This window comes from Chiloscyllium punctatum, chromosome 5, assembly GCF_047496795.1.
Source record: "Chiloscyllium punctatum isolate Juve2018m chromosome 5, sChiPun1.3, whole genome shotgun sequence".
In the NCBI taxonomy this organism is placed as follows: Eukaryota; Metazoa; Chordata; class Chondrichthyes; order Orectolobiformes; family Hemiscylliidae; genus Chiloscyllium; species Chiloscyllium punctatum.
The window spans coordinates 943,060-965,774 of record NC_092743.1 but is presented as its reverse complement, the minus strand read 5'-3'; the positions used below and the strand labels follow the sequence as shown (position 1 = coordinate 965,774).

The 22,715-nt window shown below is 44.9% G+C and overlaps 1 protein-coding gene across 1 annotated transcript in view; it reads left to right on the top strand.

Annotated features, from left to right (window-relative positions):
* The window catches only part of LOC140476820 (SCO-spondin-like), a 354,974-nt gene that overhangs the window by 246,056 nt on the left and 86,203 nt on the right, over positions 1–22,715 (top strand). Inside the window, exon 59 of the mRNA XM_072569613.1 lies at positions 2,126–2,325. Coding sequence (XP_072425714.1) covers positions 2,126–2,325 — 200 coding nt within the window. The remainder of the gene's footprint in view (positions 1–2,125; positions 2,326–22,715) is intronic.

Here is a 22,715-nt window from a genome sequence, read left to right as displayed (position 1 = left end):
AAGTTATATGTAGTTATACAGGACGTTGATGAGATCATATTTAGAGTACTGTGTTCAGTTTTGGTCATCTTGGTACAGGAAGGATGTTATTAAACTGGAAAGAGTGCAGAATAAATTTACAAGAATGTTGCCTGGAATCTATGGTCCAGGGAGAGGTTGAACAAGCTAGAACTCTTTTCTTTAGTGTGTAGGAGACTGAGGGGGGAACCCTATAAAAGTCTATAAAATCATGAGAGGCATGGATAGATTGAGTGAATGCACTCAATCTTTTTTCCAGGTTGGGAAATCGAGGACTACATAGAACATAGAATATAGAACATAGAAAAGTACAGCACAGAACAGGCCCTTTGGCCCATGATATTGTGCCCATGAGGTTTAATCCTAATGTAAAATATAGTAACTTAACTACGCATCCCTCAACTCACTGTTATCCATTTGCATGTCCAGCAGTCGCTTAAATGTCCCCAATGACTTTGCTTCCACCACCACAGCTGGCAACACATTCCATGCATTCACAACTCTCTGCGTAAAGAACCTACCTCTGATGTCTCCTTTATACCTTCCTCCTAATATCTTCAAACTGTGACTCCTGGTACCAGTCAATCCTGCCCTGGGGAAAGTCTCTGGTTATTGATTCTATCTATTCCTCTCATTATTTTGTACACCTCGATCAGGTCTCCTCTCTTCCTCCTTCTCTCCACAGAGAAAAGTCCAAGCTTATTCAACCTTTCTTCATAAGGCAAGCCCTCCAATCCAGGCAGCATCCTGGTAAACTTTCTTTGCACTCTCTCCAAAGCCTCTGTATCTTTCCTATAGTAGGGCAACCAGAACTGAACACAATATTCCAAGTGTGGTCTCACCAGGGACTTGTAGAGCTGCAGCAAAACCTCACGGCTCTTAAACTTGATCCTCCTGTTAATGAAAGCCAAAAAACCATATGCTTTCTTAAAAACTCTATCCACTTTGATGGCAACTTTGAGGGATCTATGTACTTGCACACCCAGATCCCTCTGTTCCTCCATACTGCCAAGAATCCTGTCTTTAATCCTATATTCAGCATTCGAGTTTGATCTTCCAAAATGCATCACTTTGCATTTATCCAGGTTGAACTGCATCTGCCATTTCTCAGCCCAGCTCTGCATCCTGTCTGTGTCGCGCTGCAGCCTGCAGTAGCCCTTCATACTATCGATGACACCCCCAACCTTTGTGTCATCTACAAACTTACTAACTCACCCCTCAATTTCCTCATCCAAGTCATTTATCAAAACTACAAAGAGCAGTGGCCCAAGAACAGAGCCCTGTGGGACCCCACTCAACACTGACCTCCAGGCAGAATACTTTCCATCTACAACCACACTCTGACTTCTGTCAGCCAGCCAATTCTGAATCCAGAATTGGCTGGCTGACAGAAGGCAGACTAGAGGGCATCGGTTTAAGATCAGAAGGGAAGAATGAAAAGGAACCAGAGGGGTAACCTTTTTACATAGAGGGTGGTGTGCATATGTAATGAGCTGCCAGCAGAAGTCATATGTTAACAACATTTAAAAGGCATTTGGACAAATACATGGATATGAAAGTTTAAGAAGGATATGCGCCAAGTGCAGGGAAATGGGGTTAGTGTGGATGGATATTTTGGTCAGTATGGACCAGTTTGCACCGAAAGGCCTGCCTCTGTGCTGTCAGACTCTATGAATCAATGACCATTAACACTATCCCATTCATTAAAATGGGAGGAACGGATAGATCTCATTTAAAACTGAGATGTGAAGGAATTTCTTCTCCCAGTGGAGAGTGAATGTATGGAATTCTTTGCCCCAGAGAGTTGTGGAGAATAGGTCACTGACAGTATTTAAATAGGATGTAGATAGAGTTTTGAAAAATTGGAGAGTTTATGACTATGCAGAGCAGACACTAAAGATGAGTTGAAACCTGGTGGAGATCAGCCACCATCTTCTAAACTGGTGGAGAGTCACGAGGAGCAGAAATGCTACTCTACTCCCATTTCTTATATTCACATGAAACATCCTTTGAGCACCTGTAGAATCCTGTCCAGCTCTGTGTGAATGTAGTTGTTGGGTTTAAACCTTTCCACTTTGTTATACAGAATGGTTTCTTTGTTTTGCAGTAAGTGTGTGAATGGGATATTTAACTGCAGTGAATTGCGGTGTACGCAGCTAAGCAGCTGGTCCACGTGGAGTGAGTGTTCCACCAGCTGTGGGCCTGGGCAACGGAGCCGCAGTCGAAGCTGTGGAGAGCCAGGGGAAAGTCTACCCTGCCAGGAAGAGATGAAGCAAACAGAGGAGTGTAACCAGATGCCCTGTTCAGGTGGGTACTGTAGATCAAAGTAAGATGGGGTTTTGATATAGTAAATAAGAAGAAACAGTTACAAAAAAAGATTAGAAATACCATAGAGGAGGGATTCCTGGAGTGTGAACAAGACAGTTTTCTGGACCTGTACATTTCGGAGCCAACTGCAGACAGGCCACCTGAGGTTGCAAACTAGTGATTGTGTTGGTTTATAACCTGGTGTTTGACTAGATTAGATTCCCTACAGCATGGAAATGGGCCCTTCGGCTCAACAAGTCCACACTGACCCTCCGAAGAGTAACCCACCCAGACCCATTCCCCTACCCTATATTTACCCTGACTAATGCAACTAACACTACAGGCAATTTTTCATGGTCAATTCACCTGACTTGCACATCGTTGGATTGTGGGAGGAGACTGGAGCACCCAAAGGAAACCCACGCAGAATGTGCAAACTCCACACAGACAGTCGCCTGAGGCAAGAATCGAACCCAGGTCCCTGGTGCTGTAAGGCAGCAGTGCTAAACACTGAGCGACCATGTCGCCCATATGTCTGTTTCCCCACACAATGAAGCATTCATGTTCTCATGTTATCCAGTGCCTTTCCATTAAAGGACAGTTTAGAAACCAAAACACTGCGATGGCTGGGAATCGAACCTGGGTCAACTGCTTAGAAGGCAGCTATGCTCATCAGTATACCACTATCGCCCTGTTCTGTTATTTTTAACTTCATCTTCGATTAGATATTGTGTAATGAGAAAAGAATAATTGGCGATCTAGCGTGTAAGGCCCCTTGGGATGAGTAACCATACTAGGATAGAACTCCTCAACAAGATGGAGAGAGATGTAGCCAAAAAAGAGAAAATGCTGGAAAATCTCAGCAAGTCTGGCAGCATCTGTAAGGAGAGAAAAGAGCTGACATTTCAAGTCTAACTGAGGGTCTTTGACAAAGGGTCAGTTAGATTCGAAACGTCAGCTCTTTTCTCTCCTTACAGATGCTGCCAGACTTGCTGAGATTTTCCAGCATTTTCTCTTTTTTGGTTTCAGATTCCAGCATCCGTAGTAATTTGCTTTTATGGAGAGAGATGTAGTTGGTTCTGAGACTAGGGTTTTAAATCTAAATATGGTACAATGGTACAATGAATGAGTTGGCTCTGATAGATTACTTAAAGAAATCATGGTGTAAAGGCAATGGTAAACATTTAAAGCACACATTGGTGATCTGCATCAATTGCTCATTCTTGACTGGCAAAGAAACAAAACAGGAAAGGTGGCCCGACCATGGCTAATGAGGAATTAACATTAGATAATATTAGGGACAGTATTAGACCCATGGAAGGGTCTAATGGAACTGGCATCTAAGATTATAATGGGATCTTGTTCAACTGGGCCAATGGGCTGCGGAATGGCAAATGGAGTTTATTTCAGACAAAATGCAGGACAAAAGGCAGGGCTTACACAGTTAATGGCAGGGACCTGGGGAGTGTTGTCGAACTGAGAGACCAGGGGTTCAAGTACAGAATTCCTTGAAACTGGCATCATAGCAAAGGGATTAGGAGAGCTAAGAGAGGGCATGAAAAATCTTTGGCGGGTAGGATCAAGGATAACCCCAAGGCCTTTTATGCGTATGTGAGAAACATGAGAATGACGAGAACGAGGGTAGGTCCTATCAAGGACAGTAGTGGAAGACTGTGTTTGAGTCAGAAGAGATAAGAGAGGTCTTGAATGAGTACTTTTCTTCAGTATTTACAAGTGAGAGGGACCGTATTGTTGAAGAGGAGAGTATGAAATGGACTGGTAAACTAGAGGAAATACTTGTTAGGAAGGAAGATGTGTGGTCATTTTGAAAAACTTGAGGATAGACAAGTCCCCCGGGCCTGACAGGATATATCCTAGGATTATGTGGGAAGCAAGAGAGAAAATTGCAGAACCGTTGGCAATGACCTTTTCATCTTCACTGTCAATGGGGGTGGTGCCGGGGGACTGGAGAGTGACGAATGTTGTGCCCCTGTTCAAAAAAGGGAATAGGGATAACCCCGGGAATTACAGGCCAGTTCGTCTTACTTCGGTGGTAGGCAAAGTAATGGAAAGGGTACTGAGGGATAGGATTTATGAGTATCTGGAAAGACACTGCATGATTAGGGACAGCCAGCACGGATTTGTGAGGGGTAGGTCTTGCCTTACAAGTCTTATTGAATTCTTTGAGGAGGTGACCAAGCATGTGGATGAGGGTAGAGCAGTGGATGTAGTGTACATGGATTTTAGTAAGGCATTTGATAAGGTTCGCCATGGTAGGCTTATGCAGAAAGTCAGGAGGCATGGGATAGTGGGAACTTTGGCCAGTTGGATAGAGAACTGGCTAACCGGTCGAAGTCAGAGAGTGGTGGTAGATGGTAAATATTCAGCCTGGAGCCCAGTTGCAAGTGGAGTTCCACAGGGATCAGTTCTGGGTCCTCTGCTGTTTGTAATTTTTATTAATGACTCGGAAGATGGAGTCGAAGGGTGAGTCAGTAAATTTGCAGACGATACGAAGGTTGGTGGAGTTGTGGATTGTGAGGAGAGCTGTTGTCGACTACAAAGGGACATAGATATGATGCAGAGCTGGGCTGAGGAGTGGCAGATGGAGTTCAACCCTGTCAAGTGTGAGGTTGTCCATTTTGGAAGAACAAATAAGAATGCGGAATACAGGGTTAACAGTAGGGTTCTTAGTAAGGTGGAGGAGCAGAGGGATCTTGGGGTCTATGTTCATAGATCTTTGAAAGTTGCCACTCAGGTGGATAGAGCTTGTAAGAAGGCCTATGGTGTATTAGCGTTCATTAGCAGAGGGATTGAATTCAAGAGTCGTGAGGTGATGTTGCAGCTGTATAGGACCTAGGTAAGGCCACATTTGGAGTACTGTGTGCAGTTCTGGTTGCCTCATTTTAGGAAAGGTGTGGAAGCTTTGGAGAGGATGCAGAAGAGATTTACCAGGATGTTGCCTGGAATGGAGAGTAGGTCGTACGAGGATAGGTTGAGAGTGCTAGGCCTTTTCTCATTGGAATGGCGAAGGATGAGGGGTGACTTGATAGAGGATTATAAGATGATCAGGGGAATAGATAGAATAGACAGTCAGAGACTTTTTTCCCTGAGTACAACAGAGTGTTACAAGGGGACATAAATTTAAGGTGAAGGGTGGAAGGTATAGGGGGGATGTCAGGGGTAGGTTCTTTACTCAGAGAGTGGTGGGGGCATGGAATGCACTGCCTGTGGGAGTGGCAGAGTCAGAATCATTGGTGACCTTTAAGCGGCAATGGGATAGGTACATGGATAGGTGCTTAAGCTAGGACAAATGATCGGCACAACATCGTGGGCCGAAGGGCCTGTTCTGTGCTGTATTGTTCTATGTTCTATGTTCTATGTTCTATCCGAAAAACACAAAACCAGAAATTGCTGGAGAAACTGAACAGCATCTGGGGAGAGAGATACTGTAGAGGTGCTGGTGTTGGATTGGGATTGGATAAGATCCAACAGGTTTCTGTGAAATCACAAGGTTTAGGATTGCTGCTCCTTCATCAAGTGAAGTGAACCTGCTGGACTACCACCTGGTGTCATGTGACTTCTGACTTTGTGGAGAGAGAAAACAGAAAACAGGAAAAAATATTTTGAGCCCGGGGACCCTTCCTGAAAACTGATAGCAATGAGGAAAAGGTGGTATTTCTGGTGATGACAGGGTTAGATGGAGGGGTGCGGGTTGACAAGATGTAAGTGGATAGATGGAAGCAGTGTCTAAAAGTGTGGCACTGGAAAAACACAGCTGGTCAAGCAGCATCCGAGAAGCAGGAGAGTCAATGTTTCAAGCATCGGCTCTTCATCAGGAATGCTGAAGGCAACCCATTTAATGACAGCACAGGGGTGAGAGAAGGTAAAGAGAAAAACAATCAGCCACACATCCATAGTGAATTAAATTTCTGAGTCTATTAAAAAAGATTTAATAGATGAGCATTTGGAAGCCAGTGATAGGATTGGACAGAGTCAGCATGAATTTATAAAACATAAAACATAGAACATAGAACAATACAGCGTAGAACAGGTCCTTTGGCCCTCGATGTTGTGCCGACCTGTGAACTAATCTAAGCATATCCCCCTACACCATCCCATCATCATCCATGTGCTTATCTAAGGATTGTTTAAATCTCCCTAATGTGGCTGAGTTAACTTCATTAGCAGGTAGTGCATTCCACGCCCTTACCACTCTCTGAGTAAAGAACCTGCCTCTGACATCTGTCTTAAAACTGTCACCCCTCAATTTGTAGTTATGCCCCCTCGTACAAGCTGACGTCATCATCCAAGGAAAAAGTCTTTCACTGTCTACCAGAACTAATCCTCTGATCATCTTGTATGTCTCTATCAAATCCCCTCTTAGCCTTCTTCTTTCCAATGAGAACAGACCCAAGTCTCTCAGCCTTTCCTCATTAGACCTTCCCTCCAGACCAGGCAACATCCCGGTAAATCTCCTCTGCACCTTTTCCAATGCTTCCATATCCTGTAGTGGGGCGACCAGAACCGTACACAATATTCCAAGTGTGGCCGCACGAGCGTTTTGGAAAGTTGCAGCATGACATTACGGCTCTGGAACTCAATCCCTCTACCAATGAATCGTAACCTTCTTAACAGCACTATGCCTTCTATGCCTTCTTAACAGCACTATCCACCTGGGTGGCAACTTTCAGGGATCTATGTACATGGACTCCAAGATCCCTCTGCACATCCACACTACCAAGAATCTTTCCATTGACCCAGTACTCTGCCTTCCTGTTATTCTTCCCAAAGTGCATCACCTCACATTTAGCTGCATTGAGCTCCATTTGCCATCTCTCAGCCCAATTCTGCAGTTTATCTAAGTTCCCCTGCAAACTGTAACATTCTTCCACACTGTTCACTACTCCTCAGACTTAGTGTCATCTGTAAATTTACTAACCCATCCACCTACGCCTGCATCCAAGTCATTTATAAAAATGACAAACAGCAGTGGTCCCAAAACAGATCGTTGTGGCACACCATTAGTAACCGGACTCCAGGCTGAATATTTTCCATTAACCACCACTCGCTGCCTTCTTTCAGAAAGCCAGTTTCTAATCCAAGCTGCTAAATCACCCTCAATCCCATGCCTCTGCATTTTCTCCAACAGCCTACCATGTGAAATTATAACAGAAATCATACTTAACAAATATGCTGGAATTCTTGAGGGATGTGACTAGTAGAGGTGATCAGGGGAGCGAGAGTGTTTGATTTATTTGGACATTCAGAAAGCTTTCAACAAAGACCCTCATAAACGATTAAAGTTAAAGCACATAGGATTGGGGATAGTGTTTTGAGGTGAATAGAAATCTTGTTGGCAGACAGGAGACAAAGAGTAGGAATAAACAGGTCTTTTTCCTATGGCAGGAAGTGACTAGTAGTGTACCACAGGGATCAGTGCTAGGATTCCAGCTATTCACAGTATATAGTAACCATTTAGATGAGGAAACTCAATGTATTATCTCCAAATTTGCAGATAACACAAAGCTGAGTGGGCGGGTGAGCTGTGATGAAAATGCAGAGCTGTTTCAGTGTGATTTGGACAAGTTGATGGGGGAGTGGTGGGAATGCGTGGCAGAAGAAGTGTAATGTAGATAAATGTGAGGTTATCCACTTTGATAACGAAACAGGAAAGCAGATTATTATCTGAATGGTGTAGACTAAGAAAGGGAGAGGTATTGCAATAGCTGGGTGTCCTTGTACACCAGTCTCTGAGGTAGTGAAGAGACAAATTGGCCTTCATCTTCAAGTAGGGGAGTAGAGATGCAATTATACAGGGTCTAGGTGTGACCACACTTGAGATATTGTGTGCAGTTCTGGAATCCTTTATCTGTTAAGGGTAAAGAACAAAGAACAAAGAAAATTTACAGCTCAGGAACAGACCATTCAGCCCTCCAAACCTGAGCTGATCCAAATATACTGTCTAAACCTGTCACCCAATTCGTAAACGTCTGTATCCCTCTGCTCCCCACCCACTCATGCATCTGTCCAGACGCACCTTAAATGAATCTACCGTTCCTACCTCTACTATCTCTGCTGGCAACACGTTCCTGACACCCACCACCCTCTGTGTAAAGTACTTTCCATGTATATCCCCCTTCAACTTTTCACCTCTCATCTTGAACACGTGACCTCTCGTTGTTGAATCCTTCACCCTGGGGAAAAGCTTATCTCTCTCTACCCTTTCTATATCCTTCATGATTTTGTAAACCTCAATCAGGTCCTCCCTCAATCTCCTTTTTTCTAATGAAAATAAACCTATCCTACTCAACCTCTCTTCATAGCTAGCACCTGCCATACCAGGCAACATCCCCTTAATCCTTCTCTGCACTCTCTCCAAAGCATCCACATCCTTTTGGTAATGTGGCGACCAGAACTGTACACAGTATTCTAAATGCAGCCAAATCAAAGTCTTATACAATTTTAACATGACTCACCAGCTCTTATACTCAATACCCCAATTGATAAAGGCAAGTATACCATATGCCTCTTGACTACTCTACCAACCTGTGCAGCCACCTTCAGGGTACAATGGACCTGAACTCCCAGATCTCTCTGCTCATCAGCTTTTCCCAAGGATTTTCTGTTTACAGTGTAGTTCACTCGAGAATTAGACTTACGAAAATGCATCACCTCACATTTGTCTGGATTGAACTCCACCTGCCACTTCTCTGCCCAATTCTCCAGTCTATCTATATTCTCCGGTATTCTTTGACAGTTCCCTCTGCTTCCTGCTAATCCACCAATCTTCGTGTCATCTTCAAACATACTGATCAGACCAACAATGCCCTCTTCCAGATCGTTTATGTATATTACAAACAACAGTGGCCCCAACACTGACCCTTGTGGAACCTTTCTCCATTTTGAGAAACTCCCTTCAACTACTACTTTCTGTCTCCTGTTGCTCAACCAGTTCTTTATCCACTTAGCTAGAATACCCTGCACAACATGTTACTTCACTTTCTCCTTTAGTTTCCCATGGGGAACCTTATCAAACACCTTACTAAAGTCCATGTATATGAAATCTACAGCCCTTCCTTCACCTATCAACTTGGTCACTTCCTCAAAGAACTCTATTAAGTTGATAAGGCATAATCTCCTCCACATATTTGCCTATCACTGATAAGCCCATTCTTTTTCAAATATAAATAGATTTTATCCCTCAGTACCTTCTCCAGCAAATTTCCACCACTGACGTCATGCTCACTGGTACATAGTTACCTAGAATATCCTTACTACCCTTCTTGTACAGGCGGACAACATTAACAATCCTCCAGTCCTCCGGCACCTTGCCTGTGTTTAAGGATACTACAAAGATATCTGTCAGGGCCCAGCTATTTCCTCTCTCACCTCCCTCAGCAACCTGGGATAGATCCCATCTGGTCCTGGGGATTTGTCCACCTTAATATCCTTTTGTCTACCCAACACAAAAAGTTTCCCTCCTTATGTCAACGTAATCCAGAGTAAACAAACTTCTATCTCTAATCTCAACATTCATCACCTCCCGTTCCTCGGTGAGCACTGATGCAAAGTAATCATTGAGAATCTTACCCATTTTCTCAAGTTCAACACACAACCTCCCTTCCTTATCCTTTAGTGGACGAACCCTTTCTCTGGTTAGCCTCTTGCTTTTTATATAAGATTAAAAGGCCTTGGGGTACTACTTAATTCTGCTCACGAAAGTTATTTCATGACCCCTTTTAGCCCACTCGATTCCTTGTTTAAGATTAGTCCTACTCTCCCAATATTCCTCCAGGGCCCGTTCTGTTCTTAGCTGCCTGGGCCTTATGTATGCTCCCATTTTCTTCTTGGCTAGTCACACGATTTCACCTGTCATCCATAGTTCACGAATCTTGCCTTTCCTATCCCTTGTTTTTAACAGGACATGCCTATCCTGCAAACTATCTTCAAAAGCCTCCCACATATCAAATGTTTTGTTTATTGAGAGAGTGTAGCATACATTAACCAGACTGATTCCTGGGATGGTGAGACTGACATACAAAGAGAGACTGGATTATTTAGGATTGCATTCACTGGAGTTGAGAAGAATCCTGGCGTGGAGGGGAAAAAATTCCAAATAGCATGAGACACAAAACTTGGCAGAATTGTGACCTTTCATTTCCTTGTTTGTGATGAATCTAACCTCAGCCTTAGAAACGGTTCAATGATTTTCACTCATTGCACTTGTAAAAAGAGAGGAAAAAAAATCTCATCCTAATTTGAAATGAATGCCTTTCTTTTTAAAACTGTCCCTACTGGCTCCCTCTGGTCAACTCCTCTGCTCATATCCCTGAATAATTCCAGATTTGCAAAGCATTATTTCCCTTTCGTAAATCCATGCTGACTTTTCTAATACTGTCACTGTTTTCCATATGCTCAACTATTAAATGATGATGGAAAGGTAGTCGTGGGGAACAAGGAAATGGTTGAGGAACTGAATAGTTACTTTGCATCAGTCTTCATGGTGAAAGACACGAGTAATATCCCAAACATTCAAGAGAATGAAGGACCAGAGCTGAACATGGTGGCCATCACCAAGGGGAAGATGCAGGAGTCCTAAGTGAGGTAGCTGAAGAGATAGTGGAGGCATTAGTGGTGATCTTTCAGGAATCACTAGAGTCAGGAAGGTTCCCAGAGGACTGGAAAATCGCTAACATGATACCCCTACTTAAAAAGAGAGTAATGCAAAAGACAAAATATTACAGATCAATTAGCCTAACCTCAGTTGTGGGTAAGATCCTGGAATTCATTGTGAAGGTTGAGATTTCTGAATACTTGGAAGTGTACAGTAAAATGGGGCAAAATCAGCATAGTTTCATCAAGGGGAGGTCATGCCTCATGTGAGAGGCCCTTGCGAAGGTTGTTGTTTCTGCAGTCATTGTTTTTACCATGTTAAGCTAGATATGCTTGCACAAACAGTTACAAGTAACTGTATCTTGCTTCTGCAAAAATCGCAAGGCGGAATCATGAGAGTATATACCAAGAAATAACTAACCGAAAAGGGAGGTGGTCGACTGGTAGAAACAGATGTATTGACATGACAGTTACAATTGTCACACACATAGGGAGTTAGTATGAACAAGATAACCAAATAAGACCCAGTGTTGCATCAGCAAAAGTAATAAGACCCAGCTATCAAGGGGGGGAGGGAGGTTGCACACAAACAACAGGCCACAGACAGATGTGGTAAGTCGATTAGATTAGCAACTGTACAGAGCAATACAACTCTCAGATATGAAGGAAAAAGTGGAGTACCGAGAAACTCAACTGAACTGTATAAATTGTAATCTAACTTCCTGATTGGGGTGCCTACTTTATGGTCACCCGGCTTTCATGATAGTATGTCCACGCTAGCACCTTGCCTCTAACACCATGGGCCATTATCTTACTCAGCAGCCTCCTGTGCGGCAACTTGTCAAAGACCTTCTTGAAGTCCAGATAGATAACATCCATCGGCTCTCCTTGGTCTTTCTGCTCGTTAATTCATCAAAGAACTCCAGCAGATTTGTCAGTGTGAGAAACAAAGCTCACTGTTCAATAATTTCAGTCTGAGTCAAATTCTGAAGCAGTCTTTATTCATACTATCATGCAAGCTGGTTGACCATAAAGTAGGCAGGTAGATGCAGGTTGAGGATGATTGTGATAGGTCAGTGGGGAGGTTGGAGCAGATATGTGGAAAGGAAGATGGATATGTTGGACAAGTCAAGAGGGAGGCGCCGAGTTAGAGGGTTGGATCTAGGATGAGGTGGGGGGGCAGGGGAATTTGGAAACAGATGAAATCGACATTGATGCTGTGTGGTTGGAGAGTCAGAAGGCAGAAGATAGACAATAGGTGCTGGAGTAGGCCATTCAGCCCTTCGAGCCTGCACCGCCATTCAATATGATCATGACTGATCATTCCTAATCAATATCCTCTTCCTGCCTTATCTCTATAACCCTTGACTCCACTATCTTTGAGAGCTCTATCCAACTCTTTCTTAAATGAATCCAGAGACTGGGCCTCCACTGCCCTCTGGAACAGAGCATTCCACACAGCCACCACTCTCTGGGTGAAGATGTTTCTCCTCATCTCTGTCCTAAATGGTCTACCCCGTATTTTTAAGCTGTGTCCTCTGGTTCAGCACTCACCCATCAGCGGAAACATGTTTCCTGCCTCCAGAGTGTCCAATCCTTTCATAATCTTATATGTCTCAATCAGATCCCCTCTCAGTCTTCTAAACTCAAGGGTATACAAGCCCAGTCGCTTCAGTCTTTCAGTGTAAGGTAATCCCGCCATTCCAGGAATTGACCTCGTGAACCTACGCTGCACTCCCTCAATAGCCAGAATGTCTTTCCTCAAATGTGGAGACCAGAACTGCACACAGTACTCCAGGTGTGGTCTCACCAGGGCCCTGTACAGCTGCAGAAGAACCTCTTTGCTTCTATACTCAATCCCTCTTGTTATGAAGGCCAGCATGCTATTAGCCTTCTTCACTACCTGCTGTACCTGCATGCTTGCCTTCATTGACTGGTGTACAAGAACACCCAGATCTCTCTGTACTGCCCCTTTACCTAAATTGATCCCATTGAGGTAGTAATCTGCCTTCCTGTTCTTGCCACCAAAGTGGATAACCATACATTTACCCACATTAAACTCCATCTGCCATGCATCTGCCCACTCACCTAACTTGTCCAGGTCACCCTGTAATCTCCTAACATCCTCATCACATTTCACCCTGCCACCCAGCTTAGTATCATCAGCAAATTTGCTAATGTATTGCTGATACCATCTTCTATATCATTAACATATATTGTAAAAAGCTGCGGTCCCAGCACAGACCCCTGCAGTACCCCACTGGTCACTGCCTGCCATTCCGAAATGGAGCCGTTTATCACTACTCTTTGTTTCCTATCAGCCAACCAATTTTCAATCCAATCTAGTACTTTGCCCCCAATACCATGCGCCCTAATTTTACTCACTAACTTCCTATGTGGGACTTTATCAAAGGCTTTCTGAAAGTCCAGTTACACTACATCTATTGGATCTCCCTCATCCATCTTCAGAGTTGCAATCTCAAAAAATTCAAAAAGATTAATCAAGCATGATTTCCCCTTCATAAATCCATGCTGACTCTGTCCTATCCTGTTACTACTATCCAGATGTGCTGTAATTTTATCCTTTATAATAGACTCCAGCATCTTTCCCACCACTGAGGTCAGACTAACTGGTCTATAATTTCCTACTTTCTCTCTCCCATCTTTCTTAAAAAGTGGTAGAACATTAGCCACCCTCTAATCCTCAGGAACCGACCCCGAATCTATTGAACTCTGGAAAATAATCACCAACACATCCACGATTTCCCGAGCCACCTCCTTCAGTACCCTGGGGTGTAGACCATCAGACCCCAGAGACTTATCAACCTTCAGACCTAACAATCTCTCCAACACCAAATCCTGACAATTATAAATTCCCTTAAGTTCAGGTCCTTCAGCCACTGTTACCTCAGGGAGATTGCTCGTGTCTTCCCCAGTGAACACAGATCTGAAGTACCCATTTAATTCTTTCTGCCATTTCTTTGTTCCCCGTAATATATTCCCCTGTTTCTGTCTTCAAGGGCCCAATTTTAGTCCTAACCATTTTTTTGCCTTGCACATACCTAAAAAAGCTTTTACTATCCTCCTTTATATTATTGGCCAGTTTACCTTCGTACCTCATTTTTTCTCTGTGTATTTCCTTCTTAGTAATCCTCTGTTGCTCTTGAAAAGCTTCCCAGTCCTCAGTTTTCCCACTTATCTTTGCTATGTTATACTTTTTCTCTTTAAACTTTGTATGTTTCTTAACTTCCCTCGTCAGCCACGGCCGCCCATGCCTACTCCTGGGATCTTTCTTCCTTTTTGGAATGAACTGATCCTGCAACTTCTGCATTATACCCAGAAATATCCGCCATTGTTCCTCCATGGTCATCCCTGCTAAGGTATTGCACCATTGAACTTTGGCCAGCTCGTTCCTCATAGCTCCATAGTTCCCTTTATGCAACAGAAGTACTGTCACTTCCAATTGTACCCTCTCCCTCTCAAATTGCAGATTGAAGCTTAATGTATTATGGTCACTACTTCCCAATGGCTCCTTCACTTCGAGGTCTCTGACCAATTCTGGTTCGTTACACAATACCAGATCCAGAATTGCCTTCTCCCTGGTCGGCTCCAGCACCAGCTGCTCTAAGAATCCATCTCTGAGGCACTCCACAAAGTCTCTTTCTTGAGGTCCAATACCATCCTGATTCTCCCAGTCTGCCTGCATGTTAAAATCCCCCATAACAACTCTAGTAACATCTTTGCGGCAGGCCAATTTCAGCTCCTGATTCAACTTACATCCGACATCCAGACTACTGTTTGGGGGCCTGTAGATGACTCCCAAGAGGGTCTTTTTACCCTTAGTATTTCGCAGCTCTATCCACACTGACTCTACGTCCCCTGCCTCTAGGTCCCCCCGTGCAAGGGACTGAATATCCTCCCTTACCAACAAGGCCACCCCACCCCCTCTGCCCGTCAGTCTGTCCTTACGATAGCATGTGTAGCCTTGAATATTCATTTCCCAGGCCCTGTCCACTTGAAGCCACTTCTCAGATGTTATCCCCAGAACATCGTATCTGCCAATTTCCAAAAGAGCCTCAAGCTCATCCATCTTATTTCTAATGCTTCGTACATTCATGTATAGTATTTTTAATTTGTTACTGCTCTCACCCTTCCCATCAACCCCTATTTCACTGAACCTTACAGCACGGTCCCTTTCCGAGTTTTCTGCCTCATTGATACAGTTGTCTTTCTTGACTTCTCTTGTTCTAACTTTCCCTTCAATTTCCTTTTTAAACATCCAGTTTGTCCCCTCCCCCCCCCCCCCCGTCCCCCCCCCCCCCCCCCCCGCTACTTAGTTTAAATGTAGTGGTGTTGCAGTAGAAAACCTGTCTGCCAGAATGCTGGTCCCTAACCTGTTAAGGTGCAAACCGTCTCTCTTGTAGAATTTATGCTTACCACAAAATATACCCCAGTGATCCAAGAACTTAAATCCTTGCTTCCTGCACCAGTTCCCCAGCCACACGTTCAAGACCATTATCTCCCTGTTTCTGGCCTCACCAGCCCGAGGAACTGGAAGCAAACCAGAGATAACCACCCTGGACATCCTGCTTTTCAGCCTTCCTCCTAGTTCTCCGAAGTCCCGCTGTAATATGTTCCTCCTCTTCTTCCCGACATCATTTGTGCTGACATGTACCACCACCTCTAGCTCTTCACCCTCATCCTTAAGGATTTCCTGCACTCTGTCCGCGATGTCTTTCACCCTGGCACCAGGAAGGCAACACACCATCCTTAAATCCCGTCTGCTGCCACAAAAACCCCGGTCAGTTCCTCTCACAATGGAGTCCCCTATTACCACAGCTCTGTGCGATGTCCGACTCTTCCGCTCTGCCTCTGTGCCAACTTTTGATTGACAGACCTGGCAGCCTTGCAAACTGGCAGTGTCATCAGTCTCTACTGTTTCCAAAAGCTTTAACTTGTTCCTGACAGGTACTTCTCCCGGGGTCTCTTGCACCTGTCTCCTCTCTGCCTTCCTCATCGTCTGCTCTCTTCTGGCATGATTGGTGTAATAACCTCGCTGAAGGTCTTGTCCAGAAAGATCTCGTTCTCTCAGATGAGCCTAAGGTCCTCGAGTTCTTTCATCAGTGCTGCAATATGCTCTGTCAGTAGCTGAATGTGCACACACTTTCCACACTTATACGAGCCAGACACACCAGAGTCGTTGACCTCCCACATCAAGCACGTAGCGCACTGAACCAGCTGGGCAGTCATGTCTTCACCCTCTTCAACTGTGGCGTAATCACTTCACTCAACCTCCTTGTCAAAGACTTCTGAGCTGAAGCCTCACTCTTCGATCCAAACTTCCTTGGACCCTCTTTTTGTGGCAAGTCTGTGGACTCTTAATTTAGGTTAGAGGAGGAGGGAGGGAGGGAGACCCTACTTTGTAGGACCTGGGGTTTAGAACACACCCACTCTAATAGCAATCACTTGCCTTCCTGACCGGCTTTGCGCTCCGCCTGAACTTCCGCCCAGCTCCCGCCGCTCTCTGCTGCGAAAAGACCGTTGGCGTTTGAGGCATTCTTCCTCCGGGTGTCTGGTGGCAAGGATTTGGAAGTGGAGGCAGCCCAGAACTAGTATATCCTTGGTGGAGTGGGAGGGGGAGTTGAAGTGGTCAGCCACAAGGCAGCGTGGTGCCTATGTCGCAGAGATGTTCCCTGAAATGCTCCGCGAGTTAGCGTCTTAGAGTCATAGAGATGTACAGCGTGGAATCAGACCCTTCGGTCCAACCCGTCTATGCCGACCATACATCCCAACCCAATCTAGTCCCACCTGCCAGCACCCAGCCCATATCCCTCCAAACCCTTCCTATTCATATACCCATCCAAATGCCTCTTAAATGTTGCAATTCAACCAGCGTCCACCACATCCTCTGGCAGCTCATTCCACACATGTACCACCCTCTGCATGAAAAAGTTGCCCCTTAGGTCTCTTTTATATCTTTCCCCTCTCACCCTAAGCCTATGCCCTCTAGTTCTGGACTCCCCGACCTCAGGGAAAAGACTTTGCCTATTTATCCTATCCATACCCCTCATAATTTTGTAAACCTCTATAAGGTCACCCCTCAGCCTCCGACGCTCCAGGGAAAACTGCCCCAGCCTGTTCAGCCTTTCCCTGTAGCTCAGATCCTCCAATCCTGGTAAATCTTTTCTGAACCCTTTCAAGTTTCACAACATCTTTCCGATAGGAAGGAGACCAGAATTGCATGCAATATTCCAACAGTGGCCTAACCAATGTCCTGTACAGCTGCAATATGACCTCCCAACTCCTGTACTCAATACTCTGACCAATAAAGGAAAGCATACCAAATGCCTTCTTCACTATCCTATCTACCTGTGACTCCACTTTCAAGGGGCTATGAACCTGCACTCCAAGGTCTCTGTTCAGCAACACTCCCTAGGACCTTACCATTAAGTGTATATGTCCTGCTAAGATTTGCTTTCCCAAAATGCAGCACCTCGCATTTATCTGAATTAATCTCCATCTGCCACTTCTCAGCCCATTGGTCCATCTGGTCCAGATCCTGTTGTAATCTGAGGTAACCCTCTTCGCTCTCCATTACGCCTCCAATTTTGGTGTCATCTGAAAACTTACTAACTGTACCTCTTATGCTCACATCCAAATCACTTATGGAAATGACAAAAAGTCGAGGGCCTAGCACCAATCCTGTGGCGCTCCACTGGTCACAGGCCTCCAGTCTGAAAAACAACCCTCCACCACAACCTTCTGGCTTCTACCTTTGAACCAGTTCTGTATCCAAATGGTTAGTTCTCCCTGTATTCCATTAGATCTAACATTGCTAACCAGTCTCCCATGGGGAATCTTGTCGAACGCCTTACTGAAGTCCATATGGATCACATCTACTGCTCTGCCCTCATCAATCCTCTTTGTTACTTCTTCAAAAAACTCAATCAAGTTTGTGAGACATGATTTCCCACGCACAAAGCTATGTTGACTGTCCCGAATCAGTCCTTGCCTTTCCAAATACATGTCCATCCTGTCCCTCAGGATTCCCTCCAACAACTTGCCCACCACTGAGGTCAGGCTCACCGGTCTATAGTTCCCTAACTTGTCTTTACCACCCTTCTTAAGCAGTGGCACCACGTTTGCCAACCTCCAGTCTTCAGGCACCTCACCTGTGACTATCGATGATAAAAATATCTCAGCAAGAGGCCCAGCAATCACTTCTCTAGCTTCCCACAGAGTTCTCGGGTACACCTGATCAGGTCCTGGGGATTTATCCACCCTTAACCGTTTCAAGACATCCAGCACTTCCTCCTCTGTAATCTGGACATTTTGCAAGATGTCAGCATCTATTTCCCTACAGTCTATATCTTCCATATCCTTTTCCATAGTAAATACTGATGCAAAATACTCATTTCGTATCTCCTCTATTTTCTGTGGATCCACACAAAGGCCGCCTTGCTGATCTTTGTGGGGCCCTATTCTCTCCCTAGTTACTCTTTTGTCCTGAATGTATTTGTAAAAACATTTTGGATTCTCCTTAATTCTATTTGCCAAAGCTATCTCATGTCCCCGTTTTGCTCTCCTGATTTTCCTCTTAAGTATACTCCTACTTTCTTTATACTCTTCTAAGGATTCACTCGATCTATCCTGTCTATACCTGACATATGCTTCCTTCTTTTTCTTAACCAAACCCTCAATTTCTTTAGTCATCCAGCATTCCCTATAGTTACCAGCCTTCCCTTTCACCCTGACAGGAATATACTTTCTCTGGATTCTTGTTATCTCATTTCTGAAGGCTTCCCATTTTCCAGCCGTCCCTTTACCTGCAAACATCTGCCTCCAATCAGCTTTCGAAAGTCCTTGCCTAATACTGTCAAAATTGGCCTTTCTCCAATTTAGAACTTCAACTTTTAGATCTGGTATATCCTTTTCAATCACTATTTTAAAACGAATAGAATTATGGTCACTGGCCCCAAAGTGCTCCCCCACTGACACCTCAGTCACCTGCCCTGCCTTATTTCCCAAGAGTGGGTCAAGTTTTGCACTTCTCTAGTAGGTACATCCACATACTGAATCAGAAAATTGTCTTGTACACACTTAAGAAATTCCTCTACATCTAAACCTTTAACACTATGGCAGTCTCAGTCGATGTTTGGAAAGTTAAAATCCCCTAACATAACTACCCTATTATTCTTACAGATAGCTGGGATCTCCTTACACGTTTCTTTCTCAATTTCCCTCTGACTATTAGGGCGTCTATAATACAATCCCAATAAGGTGATCATACCTTTCTTATTTCTCAGTTCCACCCAAATAACTTTCCTGGATGTATTTCCGGGAATATCCTCCCTCAGCACAGCTGTAATGCTATCCCTTATCAAAAATGCCACTCCCCCTCCTCTCTTGCCTCCTTTTCTATCCTTCCTGTAGTATTTGTATCCTGGAACATTAAGCTGCCAGTCCAGCCCATCCCTGAGCCATGTTTCTGTAATTGGTATGATATCCCAGTCCCATGTTCTAAACCATGCCCTGAGTTCATCTGCCTTCCCTGTTAGGCCCCTTGCATTGAAATAAATGCAGTTTAATTTATTAGTCCTACCTTGTCCCTGCCTGCCTTGACTGTTTAACTCACTTCTGTTCTCAGCTGTACCCGTCTCAGATCGATCTCTTTCTCACTATCTCCCTGGGTCCCACCCCCCCTCACCTTAATAGTTTAAATCCTCCCAAGCAGTACTAGCAAATTTCCCTGCCAGTATATTAGTCCCCTTCCAATTTAGGTGCAATCCATCCTTCTTGTACAGGTCACATCTACCCAAAAGAGATTCCAATGATGCAAAAAAGTGAATCCTTCTCCCATACACCAGCTCCTCAGCCATGCATTCATCTGCTCTATCCTCCTATTCCTGCCCTCACTAGCATGTAGCACTGGGAGTAATCCAGATATTACTATCCTTGAGGACCTCCTTTTTAAATTCCCAATGTAGAGGAGACCACATTGAGAGCAACGGACACAGTGGGTGGATGTGCAGGAAAATCTCTGCTGGATGTGATAAGATCCATTGGGACCTCAGATGGAGGTGAGGAGGGAGGGGTGGGCACAAGTTTTACACCTCTTGTGGCAACAAAGGGGATATGTGGGGTGTGGATAGTGGTTTGGTGGGGAGCATGGACCTAACAAGAGAATCATAGAGGGAAAGGTCTCTACTGAAGCAGTCGCGTGGGAAATATATCTCTGATTGTAGGTGTTGGAAATGGCGGAGGTTAATATGCTGTATCTGGATATTTGCGGGTTGTAAGGTTGGGGGTGACCGGGGGATTCTGTCCTGGTTGCAGTTGGAGGGGTGGGATTCAAGGGTGGAGGTGTGAGAAGTGGAGGAGACACACTGGGGAGCATTGTTGACCATGTGGGAGGGGAATTTGTACTCCTTGAAATAGGAGGCCATTTGGGATGTCCTGGAGTGGAATTATTCATCCTGGAGCAGATACAACGGAGGTGGAAAAATTCAGAATAAGGGATCACATTTTTATAGGAGGGAGGTCAGACGAGGTGTAGTCCAGACAGCTGTAGGAGCCAGTGTGTTTGTGTTACATGTCCGTATTGAGTCGGTCACTGGAGATGGATATGAAGAGGTCCACGAAGGGGAAGGAGGTGTCTGAGATGGTCCAGTTGAACTTGAGGTCAGGGTTGAAGTGGGAGCACATCCAACAGAGAGTCTCCTGCACATCCAGCCACCTCATCTACTGCGTCTGTTGGTCTCAGTATGGTCTCCTCTACATCAGCGAGACAGGATGCCAACTTGTGGAGCATTTCAGGGAACATCTCTGGGGCACATGCACCCAACAACCCCACTGCCCTGTAGCTGACCACTTCAACTCCCCCTCCAACTCCACCAAGGGCATGCACTTCCTGGGCCAAATCCAAGCCACCTGATGACTGGAAAAATGCCTCAACATCCACTTTGAGACCCCCCCAACCACATAGTATCAGATTTGATTTCACCAGTTTCCTCATCTCCCCTTCCCACACCTCATCCCAGATCCAACCCTTTGACTTGGCACTACCCTCTTGACCTGTCCAAAGTGTTCATCTTTCTTCCCACCTATCCCCACTGACCTATCACCACCACTCCCCACCTGCATCTGCCTATAGCCTTCCCAACTACCTCACCCCCAGCCCCACCTCCACTCTCCTATTTATCTCTCAGTCTCCTTCCCTCCCCCACATTCCTGATAAGACCATAAGACCATAAGACGAAGGGCTTTTGCCCAAATCATTGACTCTCCTGCTCCTCGGATGCTGCCTGACCTGCTGTGCTTTTCCAGTGTCACACTTTGCGACTCTGACTCTCCAGCATCTGCAGTCCTCCTTTTGTCCTGGTCACTGATGTGCAAAGAGAGTTGGGAGTTTTAGTCCAGGATTCCCTCAAAGGTAAACTTGCAGGTTGAGTCTGTTGTTGGGAATGCAAATGCAATGACAATATTTATTTTGAGAGGACTTGAATATAAAAGCAGGGATGTACTCATGAGGCTGTATAAGGCTCTGGTCAGACCACATTTGGAGTAATTTGTGCAGTTTTGGGCCCCATACCTCAGGAAGGATGTACTGGTCATGGAATGTGTTCAGAAGAGGTTCACAAGAATGGCCCCAGGAATGAAAACCTTAACAAATGAGGAACATTTGGTGTTTCTAGGTTTATACTCGATGGAGTTGAGAAGAATGAAGCGGGGGATGGTAGGGGGGGGGGGTGGGGGAGCGGGGATCTAATTGAAACATACAGATACTGAATGGCCTGGACCGTGTAGATTTGGGAAGATTTTTCCATTAGTAGGAGAGATTAGGACCTGAGGGCACAGCCTCAGAGTAAAGAGAAGACCTTTTAGAATAGAGATAAGGAGAAATGTCTTCAGTCAGAGAGTGGTGAATCTATGAAATTCATTGCCACAGAAAGCTGTGAATATTTGAGATTGAGATGGATAGATTCTTGAGTAACAAGGTGATGAAGGGTTATGGGGAGGAAACAGGAGAATAGTGATGAGAAAGTCATATTCCATGATTGAATGGTGGAGCAAACTCAATGGGCTGAATGGCCTAATTTCTGCTCCTTTACCTTATGGTCTAAGTCTTTCAGAGTTAAAGTGTTTGTTACTGTTGTCGCAAAATATTTAAGGACTCCTCGGCATGAATGAGTGCCATTTGTGTGAAGTTGGGGACCTTGAGATGACCCTGAAGTGGATCATCCACTTGACATTTGGGATGAGCATCTGGATGAGTACTTAAACTGTCAGGGCACAGTAGGCTATGGACCAAGTGCAGGTAAATTGGATTAGTCATGGAGTCATACAGATGTACAGAAACAATCCTTCGGTCCAACTCATCCATGCTACCAGATATCCTAAATTAATCTAGTCCCACCTGCCAGCACTTGGCCCATATCTCTCCAAATCCTTCCTATTCATATACCCATCCAGATGCCTTTTAAATGCTGTAATTGTACCGGCCTCCACCACTTCCTCTGGCAGCTAATTTCATACACGTACCACCCTCTGCATGAAAAAGTTGTCCCTTAGGTTCATTTTAAATCTTTCCCCTGTCACCCTCAACCTATCCCCTGTAGTTCTGGACACCCCCACCCCAAGGAAAAGTCCTTGTCTATTTACCCCATCCATGCCCCTCATGATTTTATAAACCTCTATAAGGTCACCCCTCAACCTCTGATGTTCCAGGAAAAATAGCCCCAGCCTATTCAGCCTCTCCCTATAGCTCAAACCCTCCA